At 38.5% G+C, this 12,500-nt stretch overlaps 1 protein-coding gene across 2 annotated transcripts in view; it reads left to right on the top strand.

Moving 5' to 3' along the window:
* Nucleotides 1–2,618: 2,618 nt before the first annotated feature.
* Nucleotides 2,619–12,500, top strand: part of LOC138060774 (DNA damage-regulated autophagy modulator protein 2-like) — a 20,354-nt gene continuing 10,472 nt past the window's right edge. The window contains exons 1-7 of one of the 2 annotated variants that reach the window (XM_068906636.1): nucleotides 2,619–2,785; nucleotides 5,678–5,756; nucleotides 6,642–6,695; nucleotides 7,711–7,778; nucleotides 8,292–8,434; nucleotides 9,816–9,996; nucleotides 11,252–11,352. In XM_068906636.1, the coding sequence (XP_068762737.1) occupies nucleotides 2,683–2,785; nucleotides 5,678–5,756; nucleotides 6,642–6,695; nucleotides 7,711–7,778; nucleotides 8,292–8,434; nucleotides 9,816–9,996; nucleotides 11,252–11,352 (729 nt within the window). In that variant the 5' untranslated portion in view covers nucleotides 2,619–2,682. Of the gene's footprint in view, nucleotides 2,786–3,309; nucleotides 3,442–5,677; nucleotides 5,757–6,641; nucleotides 6,696–7,710; nucleotides 7,779–8,291; nucleotides 8,435–9,815; nucleotides 9,997–11,251; nucleotides 11,353–12,500 lie in introns of those variants that run through there. The other variant, XM_068906637.1, reaches the window with a different exon arrangement.

Genomic DNA, 12,500 nt, shown 5'->3' with positions numbered 1-12,500 from the left:
TAAATAAGAATCTGCCGTGATAAATTCCGCCTGAGTGTACATGTAACTCGAAGTGCTTTGTTATGTTCCCATGTAATCCATCTAGCCCTAGTAATGAAAACAGAAGCGCGTTTTGATTGGCTGGTAGGAAATATGAGCGTGTCTCAAGAAAATCTGTTTCAATCAAGAAGTAAAAAAAGACAGCATTTTCCTTCGAATTATTTTTGATAAATATTTTATAGCAGAAATCGAGAACTTTTTTCCGTATCTAATCACTCGCAGGAAGGGAAGGGTGCTTTGACTACAAATAGTCCTCTGAACAAGAACAGCGCGAGCAGAGAGAAAACAATTTGCCAGCACAACAAAAATCTTTTTCCTAGCAACTTCCCAATACTTCTTTTTCCAGCCAAGCAGCAGATACACACCAGTCGTGCGGATTCCCCTGCAATTGGATATAGGATTTGAAGTAGTCAATAAACTAGTAGTAATCAAAGATTAGGAGTGCATTCTCCGCCTGTGATAATAGTTGTCTGTTGCTGAAATCATTACTGTGAACGGCGGAAGTTTTACAGACATATAACATACTGACAAAGTCCACTATTGTTCTGTGGATTTTGATTTCCTTGCTTTATTTAATGCGATTCGATATGACCTTTGATGACACGTTGCGTGACGGCTCCAGTTTCGGTAAACTAGCAAATTCATGTTATTAAACGTCACATTTTCACTTTTACTGGTAATGTTTCAGCATGAAGGCTGATTTCTAAAAAGAATACTTGTGTTACATCTAGTACTCCGGGTATTCTGAGCTGGAAGCACAAATATCAGCTAACATCTGTAACCTTTGCTCTCGCGTTTCCGGCCCGTTTATCCGTGCTTTATGTTAACAAACTCCCGGAAAAACTCCGTGCGACTGGCAATAATTATTATTTCCGCTGATGAATAAAAATAAGTCAGCATTTACATTGCTCTTCCTTAGTTCTGGCTTACTCTTATAGGTCTTGGCTTCAGAGTACTCTTCCATCGATTCAATTTCGACCTTCGCTGAGTACAGACTGAACAATTTGTGGCCACTGGAACTATATATTAAAAAAAATGTAATCAAAATATAATTAAAAATGTAATCAAAATATAATTATTAAAAATGTAATCAAAATATATATATTAAAAAAAATGTAATCAAAATATAGCCAATGAAATATGGCTGTTCCCACGCGTACGGTTAACATACCAAAGCCAAGGCGATTCGTTGCAGCTGGAGCATCTCGAAATCCTAACTCGAAAATCCAACTCGAAATCCTAACTCGGGAGTTAATTTGTCTCATAATAAAGCTGAACTACTGTAATAAGACGCACGTGTTTAATCGTGTTTAATCGTAAACAATTTGCGTGACGCTACGGACACAGACTCGCCGGTGCGTGCTTTATAAAAATAAAAACTATTCCTTCCAGAAAAATCAAATAAATATTATCGGCGCATCTTACAAACTTTGAATGAAGATCTTGTTTTTTTAACGGAGAGCACTTTACCGTTTGAATCAGCGAATTAAGCACGGTAGAACCGAAGATATGTTTTTTTTTTTCGTGTATGCCGTGACATTGCACAATGCCCTCTCGCCGGCGCGGGCCTTAGAAAAGCAAACTTTTCCCTCGCCATTTCACATCGCTGTAATCAAAATTCAAGGTGTAAAAATAAGAAATATTTTAGCTTGTATTTTAAAAATAATTTGTGTTAGCAATATTCATCATATTATAGGCTTGTTAGGTCCCTGGGTGTTTTTCGAAAATCGCTAAAGTACATCTACCATGAAAACTCAAAACACGTCGTCTTTCTCTGGTTAAACAGAAAAATCCAGCGTATCGAGGCGTATCAATTAATCCTTTATACCACAAAGGTAATAAGCCGTTGGAGCAAGAAAATTCGGTCTTATTCACAGATCAAGTGGGCGGTTGAAAAAGGGAAACAAAAAATCAGGTATGATCCTAAAATAGATTGGCGACGCGCTCATTCACAGGCGGTGAGCGGTGAAAGGAAAATGAAATGGAACGTCATCGCGGAATGTCATTACTTTTACTTGTAATTTATAAATGCAACCGACGAAGGGTTTCAATAAAGCTTGAACCTTCCAACACGTCCGACAAACAGCGAAGCACGAGGCACAATGATAAAGCTTGAACCTTCCAACACGTCCGACAAACAACGAAGTTTTGCGCAACGAAATTGTGACGTCATTCAAAATGGCGCCGAAATGTTGAACCATGGAACGAAAAAACACGGGTCAGCTTTCGCTTGCTTGCACAGGGCACCTACACGATAACAGGCAACCCAGAAGATTAGGAAGCGTTCTGTCTCTTTAGTCGAACTTTATTGAGTTAGGTTCGGCTCATGAGCGGAGCGGCGTTTGGATCGGGCCTTAGCCTGATTCTCAGACGGTCAAGGTCGCTCTTGTGACGCACTCTTCTCCCTTTCCCGTCTGATGGACTTCATTCCTTAAATTCCAGAAAATGGTAAGTTCGATCAGATTGGTGTAAAAAAAAAAAAAACAGTAGAACCATGACGTCAGGAACATGACCTTAAATGAAGCCAATCAGACGGGATCGGGAAAGGGAGAAGAGTGTGTTATACCAACCTCGTTCCCAGGGTTTTCTCCTACAGAATTAACTGAAGAGAGTGTAGTGTAACGTGAAGTGCTAGATTTCTATATGAACCATGTGAGCGTTAGCCCTACTGATGGAACTGGGCCGAACCTACTGATGGAACTAGGCTCCTTCCCCTGGAGCGACCTTGGACCGTCTGAGAATCAGGGTATGATAATCTGGGATGGTCGGGGACGAATCGGGAAAATGAGAAGAGTTTCTATTTTCCCGACGTGTCCCAGATTTTTGCGATCACTGGCGATCATTCCCGACAAATGAAAACTCAAATTTGTACTTAAATCTGGGACGTCGGCGATGGTTTTCGTACGTTACCACTCTGCAGCAAATTGCATGTATCAATTTTTGGCGCACTTTCTATTTTCCGCCAAAGTCACTAGCGGGAGAATCCATCACAAGCGCAAAATCTGGGAGGGTCGGGAAACTGCGAAATCCCGCATTCTCTGGGATTTTCCCAACGTGAAAACTAGGCTTAATTAGATATCATTTTTAAAAAAATGACCATTATTTAGGGGGCGTATGAGCTTCTTACAATCTCCTTCTTAATGCTTTGAACAATTCAATATCCTTTAGGATCTTTAGATCTCAGGGCCCTTCTACTCTCTCTATCTTTCTTTCGAAAGGCCGAGTGGTGCAAGTTTGTCCTTATCTTCTTCAGTGGGAATAGCAATATCACATGTGATGTCGTAGTGACGTAACCTTGGTAATTGCGTGACGCGTGCGATTCTCACATTCACACATTAGATCACATGCAAATATTACTTGATTCTTTTAGTTAAACTTCCTTTTGGCTTCTAGATTGCACAGGTAAGCAAACGTATTCACGGAATCCTTGTGTTTTTGGTAACGAAAACACACCTAAATTAAAATCTTGCTTTCGTATATGAATTTAATTTAGCTTAAATCATCATAGGAACGAACGCGGTTGACATTAACAGTACAGCACAATGGAAGTATCACGATTTCTTGGTCACATTCGTGGCCTTTTAAATTATGGGCAAAGTATTCTGTAAAAGTGAGACTGAAGTAAGACGGAATTTATAATGTAGATTATGCCTACGTTGTGGTGAAAAGTGCTTATGTAAGCAGACATTAGTTTACTGCACTCAACCAGCTGCTTTGGAGAATTTTGAATGTAGCTTTAATTCCAATATTTAAACTTAAGCTCAATATTAACACTCAGTTTCTTGTGCTATTTGGTTGAAGTTATGTCGGGTAATCATTTAAAACTTAACTATTCAACGGTACCCAACGAGCAAATTAATTCTAGGCTTCTTGTATAAATACTGTCTAAAGAGATATTGTTATCATGCATACCACAATTTCATCTTCGCTGAAAATTAAATTGTCCGAAAATATTAGGGAAGGAAAACTTTATTTCAGAAATTGCAAGCTGATTGTTACCTTCTAAGAACTTCTCAGCGAACCATTTGCTCATCCAAAACTGCTAGGTGACTTTTAAGAAGTGCCAAACTTGGAAAATCATCCCTTCCGAATACATTAAGGGTCTACTTTTCCCTGGTTGCAAATGTTTTAGATGTTTTGGGAAAAAAATCTATAGCTGTTTAGCAACTTAGTACTGAAATTCTTAGGACATTTTGACTCTCCCGAACACATATTTCACGGAATATTATCGTTGGGTGCCCCAGACTATATTCCTGAAAATCAGGGCCTGAACAATCCATGTAATTGATGATTGATGACAATTGATGGTAATCGCTATCAATAATTAATCGATTGATATCGATAATCGATGGACAATCGATCGTGCAAATTTTGTGATTATCGATTGTCATTGATAATTGAAGAGAATCAATCAATTAAGTAACATTGATTGTCATCAATTACCAATAGGAATGCCAATCCATGGCACTCGGCAGTTTGCTACCACTTTTGTGTAATTATCGATTGGTCATTGATTGGCCGATGCTAGTCGATGCTATTTAATTAACCGTCATTGATTGCCATTGACTGATCGGTTGATTTTCCGATCATCCATTTCTATCAATTGCTCAGGTCCTGGAAAATTCACTCCTACCGAATTATTAGCCATAGCAACTGCTATCAGTAATTTCTTAGTTGATCTCTCCTGTTAATTGTTCTTTCAAGGCTGCATGAAAATCCCTCTTTTAGGAAAAAAAAGTTCACTGATTTTGCTGTCTAACACCAGGCATAGTTAATTGGGGGTAATTGTTATGAACCCTGACAAATTTCTTCGTTGTAGCGTTTTTGTTCTCTTTTTTGGCCTTGACCGTGCACAAAACACAATAGCTGTTTACTCCGTACTGAGGAACTAACTAATAGAAACGTGTTGGTTAAGTGTATGAGCGTAAAAGAAAAGATTGTGCACTGTCGTGGACTTTCCAACCTAAATCTTGGCATCTTTGTTTGCTCTTTTGATGTTTGCCGAGCTTCCAAACAACAGTCCCCTCTATTAACTATGCACCAGTGTGCTTTTACTCCTCACTGGCTAAATGGGTAACAACTTCTAGGTCCAGTCAAAAACTACATGTACGTCCCCCATGACTCTTTCAAGCATGAGAGTACCCTGAGACTTAAGCCGCGTCTACACAAGCAATTTTTGTGTAACCAATCTATTAATTTGCTGAAAAGCTGGAGTGTTAGCTTTTATGTGACAAATAAAAGTTGACCAACACTCAGGGTCTTTAAATAACTGAGGAGAAAGTGCTGCCTTTGTAATTGCATCTGCAAATGTTTAGACTCTCTAGTCTTCTTGGATAAGGACGATAAGCCGGAGGTCCGGTCTGACAAGCCTTCAATGTTCATGAGGCTGTGGGACGGAAAAGAACCCGCACACTTGTTGCAAAGAGTAGGGCATGTAGTTCCCAGTGTTGTGGTCCGTCTTTTGTGGTATATCATGGTTGGGAGGGCAAAAAGGCGCACTTAATTTGGAGCCTTGCTCTGTTGTGCGACCCCAAAATTGGTTGTGTAGACAACTAGTCATATGAAATGTGGTAAATTTAGTGAGCTCCATGGGAGAATGACCTGGCAACCTCACCTCGTTTCTGCTTTATCTCTTTAGTTATGGCCACTGGTACCGAGTATCTTCAATTCCTTCCAGTTGTTCTTTGCTTGTTTGCATTGATTGCATTCATCACTGCGTGAGTCATGGCTTCACTTTATAAATGATAAATTTTAGATTCAGGCTTGAATTAAATTTATTAACTTGAGACATACAATCCTTGCTTGATAGTAACTGTTGTAATTTTAAGCGTGACATGTGAACTACTTTGAGTTGTTCCCGTGTTGCTGTAATTGGTCTGACTAGCGACTAACCTGACTGTTTGTGTCATACATACACATACTTTTCTTGACTTTGAATAATTTTGTCACGTCATGAAACTTTTGGAAAGTGTCGCAATTTTGGCGTTTTTTACAGTTTTGGTACTTTGCTACAGTAAATACCTCTTACTAACCGAGTTCGAGGTCCGTACTGTAAGTTACGGACCGAGTTTTTTCCCGTTGATTTATGACCCAAGCGCGAAGCGCGCGGGCCATAAATCAACGGGAAAAAACGAGGATCCGTAACTTACAGTACGGACCGAGTAAACGAGGTTAGTAAGATATTTATTATATCTCTGAGGTTAACGCGCCGGCAAGGAAACTAGTCAAAGTGAAGCGGAAGGTTCAACTGCCACAAAGAATGCCGTGCCAAAATCCCAAAAACTAAATCTTCTAAATAGTTGCTTGCAAGATTCAAACAGTTTTCAGTACAAGTTTATGCAACAGAAATGACATTAAAAGCTCGCTAGATGATGTTTTGTCGAAATTTTAAATTGAACGGGCTGTACAGCGGGCCATACTGTAGAATATGGCCCGCTAATTTAGCCAATTACAGCGTGGTACTATCTGAGAGATATAATAAATACTTTTCTTGACTTTGAATAATTTTGTTACTTCATCAAAGTTTTGGAAAGTGTCGCAAGTTTGGCATTTTTTAAAGATTTGGTACTTTGCTACAGTAAGCGATAATATGACCTTTTTAGGTATGGCTTAGCTGTTCAGGAAAAGGATGTGAGTGCTCTGTGGCCATACATAAGGTAAGTGTTAATTTTTTTCTTACTAGAGCTTTCATCTACAGAGAGTACCATTTGTCAATTCACCTTTTTCTTATACCACAAAATAACCAGATCACAGCTGTACCCTACCTGTGAAGGTTAATGCAGTTCCTTTTTTCTCATTCATTTATGGATTTGTTGTACATACTACTTGTAATAACAGAAAGCAGTATAATTTGTTGTCAAGTGTTTGCCGGGCACCAGATTTTGAATCCAGAGTCCAAATAACTTTGTGTTCACGGTAGTAAAAGCTAAAAGAATAATAAAATTATTATAATAATAATTATGATTGTCTTGTGTAATTTTGCTTCCAATCAACTTCTTATTCCTATCTCAGGTCTACTTCCCACCAGTTCTTTCTAGGTCCAAGGGATCTTGGTCAATTAAGGATACTCTATTTTGCTTTCATGCACACAAGCATTAATCTTTGTGAATAGGGCAGAGGGATGTACCAGAAACTGCAAATATGGGAATGGCAAAACTGTAATAAATTAGAGATACAGTGTCCCTCTCAATAATGATACTTGGCTTTTCTCTTGTCTGAAAACTGAAAAGTCACAAAATGCATCAACCTGGAAAAGGCGAAGCACTGAGTTGCCTAAAAAATATTGTTAACACAATTTGGAATTTTCACCATACCCATCTTTGCAGGCATGTTGTGTGCCATAAATTTGACATAACATATCGAAAACCACAAAGGTTTCAAAAGCTCTAGGCCACCCCCAGTTGAGGAGAGATGTCGTTTGGCATTAGACAGTAAAATCTATGAAGTTTCACTCCCAGGAGCTTATAGGTTAATGGAGAGGGGACATAATTCTTGACTGCTTAACGGAGGCAACATAGTAATGACTGCTTAACCCATTGACACCCCAAACATCCTAGGACGCAGCCAGTTGACAAGTAAAACCATCTGGCCTTTGTCTGAGTAAAATCTCCCTCCCCAGGAGTCATTGGGTATGAATAACTTCTGAAACTGACTCAAGTACTTGTTTTTAAGTGATGCAGGAGCTCAACCACCTCAGAGCTGTATCTTTGGACAACTATTAAATTTAGCAGCTGTCATAGGTAAGAGGTTGGCAACCGTATTTGACAACATGGCGGGATGTAACAAGAGACCACCTACTAGACATTTGCCCGGTCCCACATGCCCAGCGTTACACCTCTGTCAATCCTTTCAGTGGGGAACATTATTTTTTATATTAATTTTGTCTAATACTTTTGTCAGGCAAGTTTTTGGATGTTTGCTTGGGAAAGTTTTTTGTTCCAGCTTGAATCTAAATGAACAACTGGCCAAAATTCTCAGAAAGCCAAGGTAGACATTATATATAGTCATGGCATTTTGTTTGGTTTCAGGCATAAACTAGCATTAGTAATAAATTATTATTGGGTTAATTGTACTTTCAAAGAAATCAATCCAGACAAGAATTCTTAAATGCTTGTCCGACATTCTTTAGATTGTCAAAACTCAAAATTATGTCCTATTTCCTCTTCTTTCACCACTGTCTTGGACTCATTACCAAAGTAATGCTTCAAGCGTATACGAGACCCAAATTGTGTGCTTTGCTTTGAATTTTTCAGGGTTTGCTATTATTTTCATACACTATCATCATGTGAGAGAATCCAACATTACTGGCTTGCCACTTATACAAAGCCTAAACTATTGGTCTTTGTGGATTGGTGGCCTTTCTTGCTTAGGCATGTCCATTGTTGCAAATTTTCAGGTACTGGTAATTCCTTCTAAACTTACTAGTGAGTTTAAATAATAAAGTAAAGCTGTTTGGCAGTTACTTGGGATTTTCAAGGGTATACCAGGTCATATTCCTAACTGGACTGTGGTGTTTCGTTGTAGACAAAAATCCCCCCAACAAAAAGAAGTGACCTATTTGGAGAAATAAACTGTGAGATTTAGAAAAATCAGGTCAATTAATGGTCCATGTTTAAGTAAAAATTAAATCAAAAAATCAAGCCAAGTTTCAAAAAAATATGTCTGACGCAAAAGTGCAGTCAACTGGAAAAATTAAAATTGAAATAAAAATTAGTTGAGAGGAAGTGGAAATGATTTGCAACCTCAACCGGATGTAAGGGGCATATCCTTATATTGTATCACAGGAAGTGATGCGTAGGCTGGCTTCCCAACTTCGAAGACTTCTTTCTTTCCTTGGGATGGCTGAGAGAAAGTTCAGAAAAACGGTTCATTTCAGCTTTTTCTGATACCTCAAATTTTCTGGTCCTTAGATTAGAAGAATACGACCGAACACTGGCAACGTTGATTATAGCCTGTTTGTAAGGTGTATGGGCAAGCAGATTCCCAATGAACCTGCACAGCTCAGTTTTAAAAACCACCTGCTCAGCCGAAATGTTATTTTCCTCACGGGGAAATTAGAACCCACAAATGACCAGCTCCCAACATCAGTGGCTTCACATCTCAGTTGGTTAGAACGTCACACTGGTATCTCGAGGTCACAGGTTCAATTCCCGTTGAAGTCCTGAATTTTTTGACAGGCTTCTCTGTGCAATTGCTAAAATTGCATCCATAACTGCGAGCATCATTATCATCATCATATATCGTCATTATAGCTTTACTTGATTTCACATCCACAGTTCAGTATATGATTCGTTTCATATATCATTTCGTTCATTAATTTGAACCATTGTTCAGACACCTGAGGGACATACTTTTTGTGGAATGTTTTTGAAACCGTTCAAAAAAGCTTGCACTCTGTGTTTTCTTGGGTCTAAAAATGCTCAGCTACGCCCCATGTTTTTAAACCCGGTAAAACACTGCTGCTCGTTTTTTAAACAGTACTCAATCTGAAGCAATCCGTCTTTAATTACTTCAATGTAGGGAAAAAAGGTAGCCAACTTCTGTGTGTGAAGTAGCTAACTCTTTTATCAGCTGTCAGTACATGTACTTATTGACCCCATTTTCCTCTGAAAGTTGTATATTTTGTAGTATTATGTTGGGAGTCAAAAGAGGCCTTAAGTTTGTATAATTTGCACATTTTCAAGCATGTTCTCTGTGAAACGTTTTTCCATTGCACTTGCCCACTGTGAAGTTTACAAATTAGTATAATGCAAAAAAATAATGTCTTGGCATTTCAGGTCGTTAATTCCCTGGCAGTGCATATGGTTGGTGCCATCATGATATTTGCCTTAGGAATGGTGTATTGTTGGATGCAAGCCATTGTCTCATACAAGATGAGATCCCAAGCAACAAGTTCTACTTTGAGTTCTGTCACAAGATTTGTTCTGGCATTTTTGGTTACTGTGTTCTTAATCATAAGTATCCTTTAAACAGATCCTATTTGTAAACTGTTCTTTTATGTAGTTCTTACTTAGGGCACTTTCCTTTTGTTGGAACTGGCCAGCCAGACCTGTCAGTTTGTAAAGAAAATGCAACACTTGGACGGAACACTTGCATGATAATCCCTTAAATTGCATTATTCTGGAGGTCGGAGTATAGTATATCATCCTCAAAGTGTGTTATTTTGAAGGAATTGTAGAGTTAATCCTTCCAAATGTTTGGCTGGTCTGTTCTGTCAGACAGAAAGCATCCTTAGTTAAGGAGGTGATTAATTTAATTAAGGTTTCTAAAAGGATTTATTACTGTAATTTTGTAAGTAAAATGATGTGGAATCTGGATTGATTATCTTCATTATTTTGGTATAGTAAATGTAGAATCAGTGTTGGTGTGGTTGTTTAATAGGGCAGTTGTCTTTTACCAATGTATTCTTTGTTCTTGGTCTTTAAAAATGTTTCCTTTGGCTTTTGTTTCGGTAAGTAAATAATTTGAAGCTTTTTTCCTACTATGTCAAGTGTGTCAATGTCGAAAATGATAGTTGATCTTCGATTACTAAACCAGCAGTGGTGTAGATTTTCTGATAAAGCCTTATTGAATGATTCTCACATCCAAAGTTTTATGCTCCAGAAATGTTAGAATGAAAATCATAATTTGTTGATTTCAGTTCATTGTCCCCAATAGACGAGTTCACGCTCTTGAGTGCATCATGGGTAATCAGGGCAAGATGGCGAAAAATTCAAGGGTTTGTAAGAAAGTACAAAACGATGAAAAGTATTCATGATATGCAATTTTGGGTTTTTATTTTGCAAAACAGAAGATATGCGCTCAAAGGTGGAGAGAATGGCTATTGTAGAAATAATTTTATTAACAAGAGCTTCTGTCATACATTTCTCGTAATTCCAAAGGCACAAAATTACAAAGAATGTATGGAGACAAAAAAAAAAACAATATTTAGGAATTCCAAAGAGCGGTTACCAAGTTTATCTCAGTTGTGAACATGAACTTATTTGTTTGGTTTATGAAGGCGAAAGTCTAAAAAGTAGAGTCATGTACAGTACATTTTGCTTTGAATTTCCCGCCATGTTGCCCTGATTACCCATGATGCAATTAAGAGCGTGAACTCGTCTATTAGTGCTCCAGCGCTAAAAGACTAGAAAGTACTTTTACTTTCCTGTCCTTTCCTTTATGACAAACATTTTTATGTTGTTCCTTGATAATACAATCAACTTTAAAATAGCGTTTTCAGCTGGAACTGCAAGCGTAGCAGCATATACAAAACATCACAAGAATGCCACTGGTGTATCAAGATACGAAATTAAATGGAAAGAAACCGATGATGTAAGTTGTGTGCCTGCTTTACAAATTCGTATACAGACAAGCTAGTCACATTTTATTCTTAAATTTTAATACCGAAACAAATGAATTTGCTATTATTTTGACTGTGCTATCGCAAGGTGTGTCCTTTGCCTGTGGCCATTGAAGAATTATTATTTCGGCCCTGCAGAGCTGTTCTCACTGTCCCCCGTTATACCCAGGTTTCACATATTTTTAGACCACCCCTTCTACTTGGGTTATTAGGCTTCATCCTTTCTGGGTTTTCCTAAACAATTCTCAAGGCGGCAATTCTTATTAATAGGTAAATTTTGTTTTATCAAGCGTGCTGATAAAATGTCGGAGACTGGGACTTGTAATAATAATGCGTGACAATTTAGAATGAGTGACATTATTGATAAACTGTGAAAGATAAGTGTCAAAGACCGGAAGCTTGAATTCAGCCCGTCTGCATGCAATCGTTAGTGTATAAAATATAACGCCTAGTGTTTAGCCTTTGGAGTGTGTTGATCAGTATCGAGTCGAGTAGTTGTACCAATCAGTTTGTCAGAGAGTTGTTTTATTAGTTGAGTCGAGCCTTTTGTTGAGGAATTTGTGAGTTTAATCAGACGTAGACCTAGATGCCTAAAGACTGTACCAAGAAGCCGGTTAACCAATTAAACCAGAGGACCTTGTGAGTATAAATCGTTTGCCTGAGTTCACTTTCGTTTTCATTGTCTGCCTTGTCGATTTTGTGTGGAAATACCGCTTTGGAGGCGAGCGTTTTCCCACACCTGGCACCTCCGACGGGACCTTTAACGAAACCATGGATGCCTTGGAGACTAAATTAACGCAACTGAAACTAGCCGCGGATCGAACCGAGTCGATAAACGCTTTAAGGAATGAAACAGCCATTGAACGCCACCTCTCCGCCCTAAAAGCCCTTACAGTTGAAGCCGATCAATGCAAGAGAGTTGTTGAGGAGACAAAAATTGCCGCTAAAGAAAGCCCCGAGGATCTTAACCAGTGGATTACTGAAGTTGATGGCAAGATCCTATATGCTGATGAAAGCGTCAAGAGCCTGAAAGAAACATTAGAAGAGCTTCGCCACGAAGAACTACTTAAAAAACAAGAAAAGGAACTAGACTTCGAACAAAAACTTTTCGAAACAAAGA

Source organism: Montipora capricornis, chromosome 8 (assembly GCF_036669925.1).
Source record: "Montipora capricornis isolate CH-2021 chromosome 8, ASM3666992v2, whole genome shotgun sequence".
Classification (NCBI taxonomy): Eukaryota; Metazoa; Cnidaria; class Anthozoa; order Scleractinia; family Acroporidae; genus Montipora; species Montipora capricornis.
Note: the sequence above shows the minus strand (reverse complement) of the source record. Positions and strands in the feature narration are given on the sequence as shown.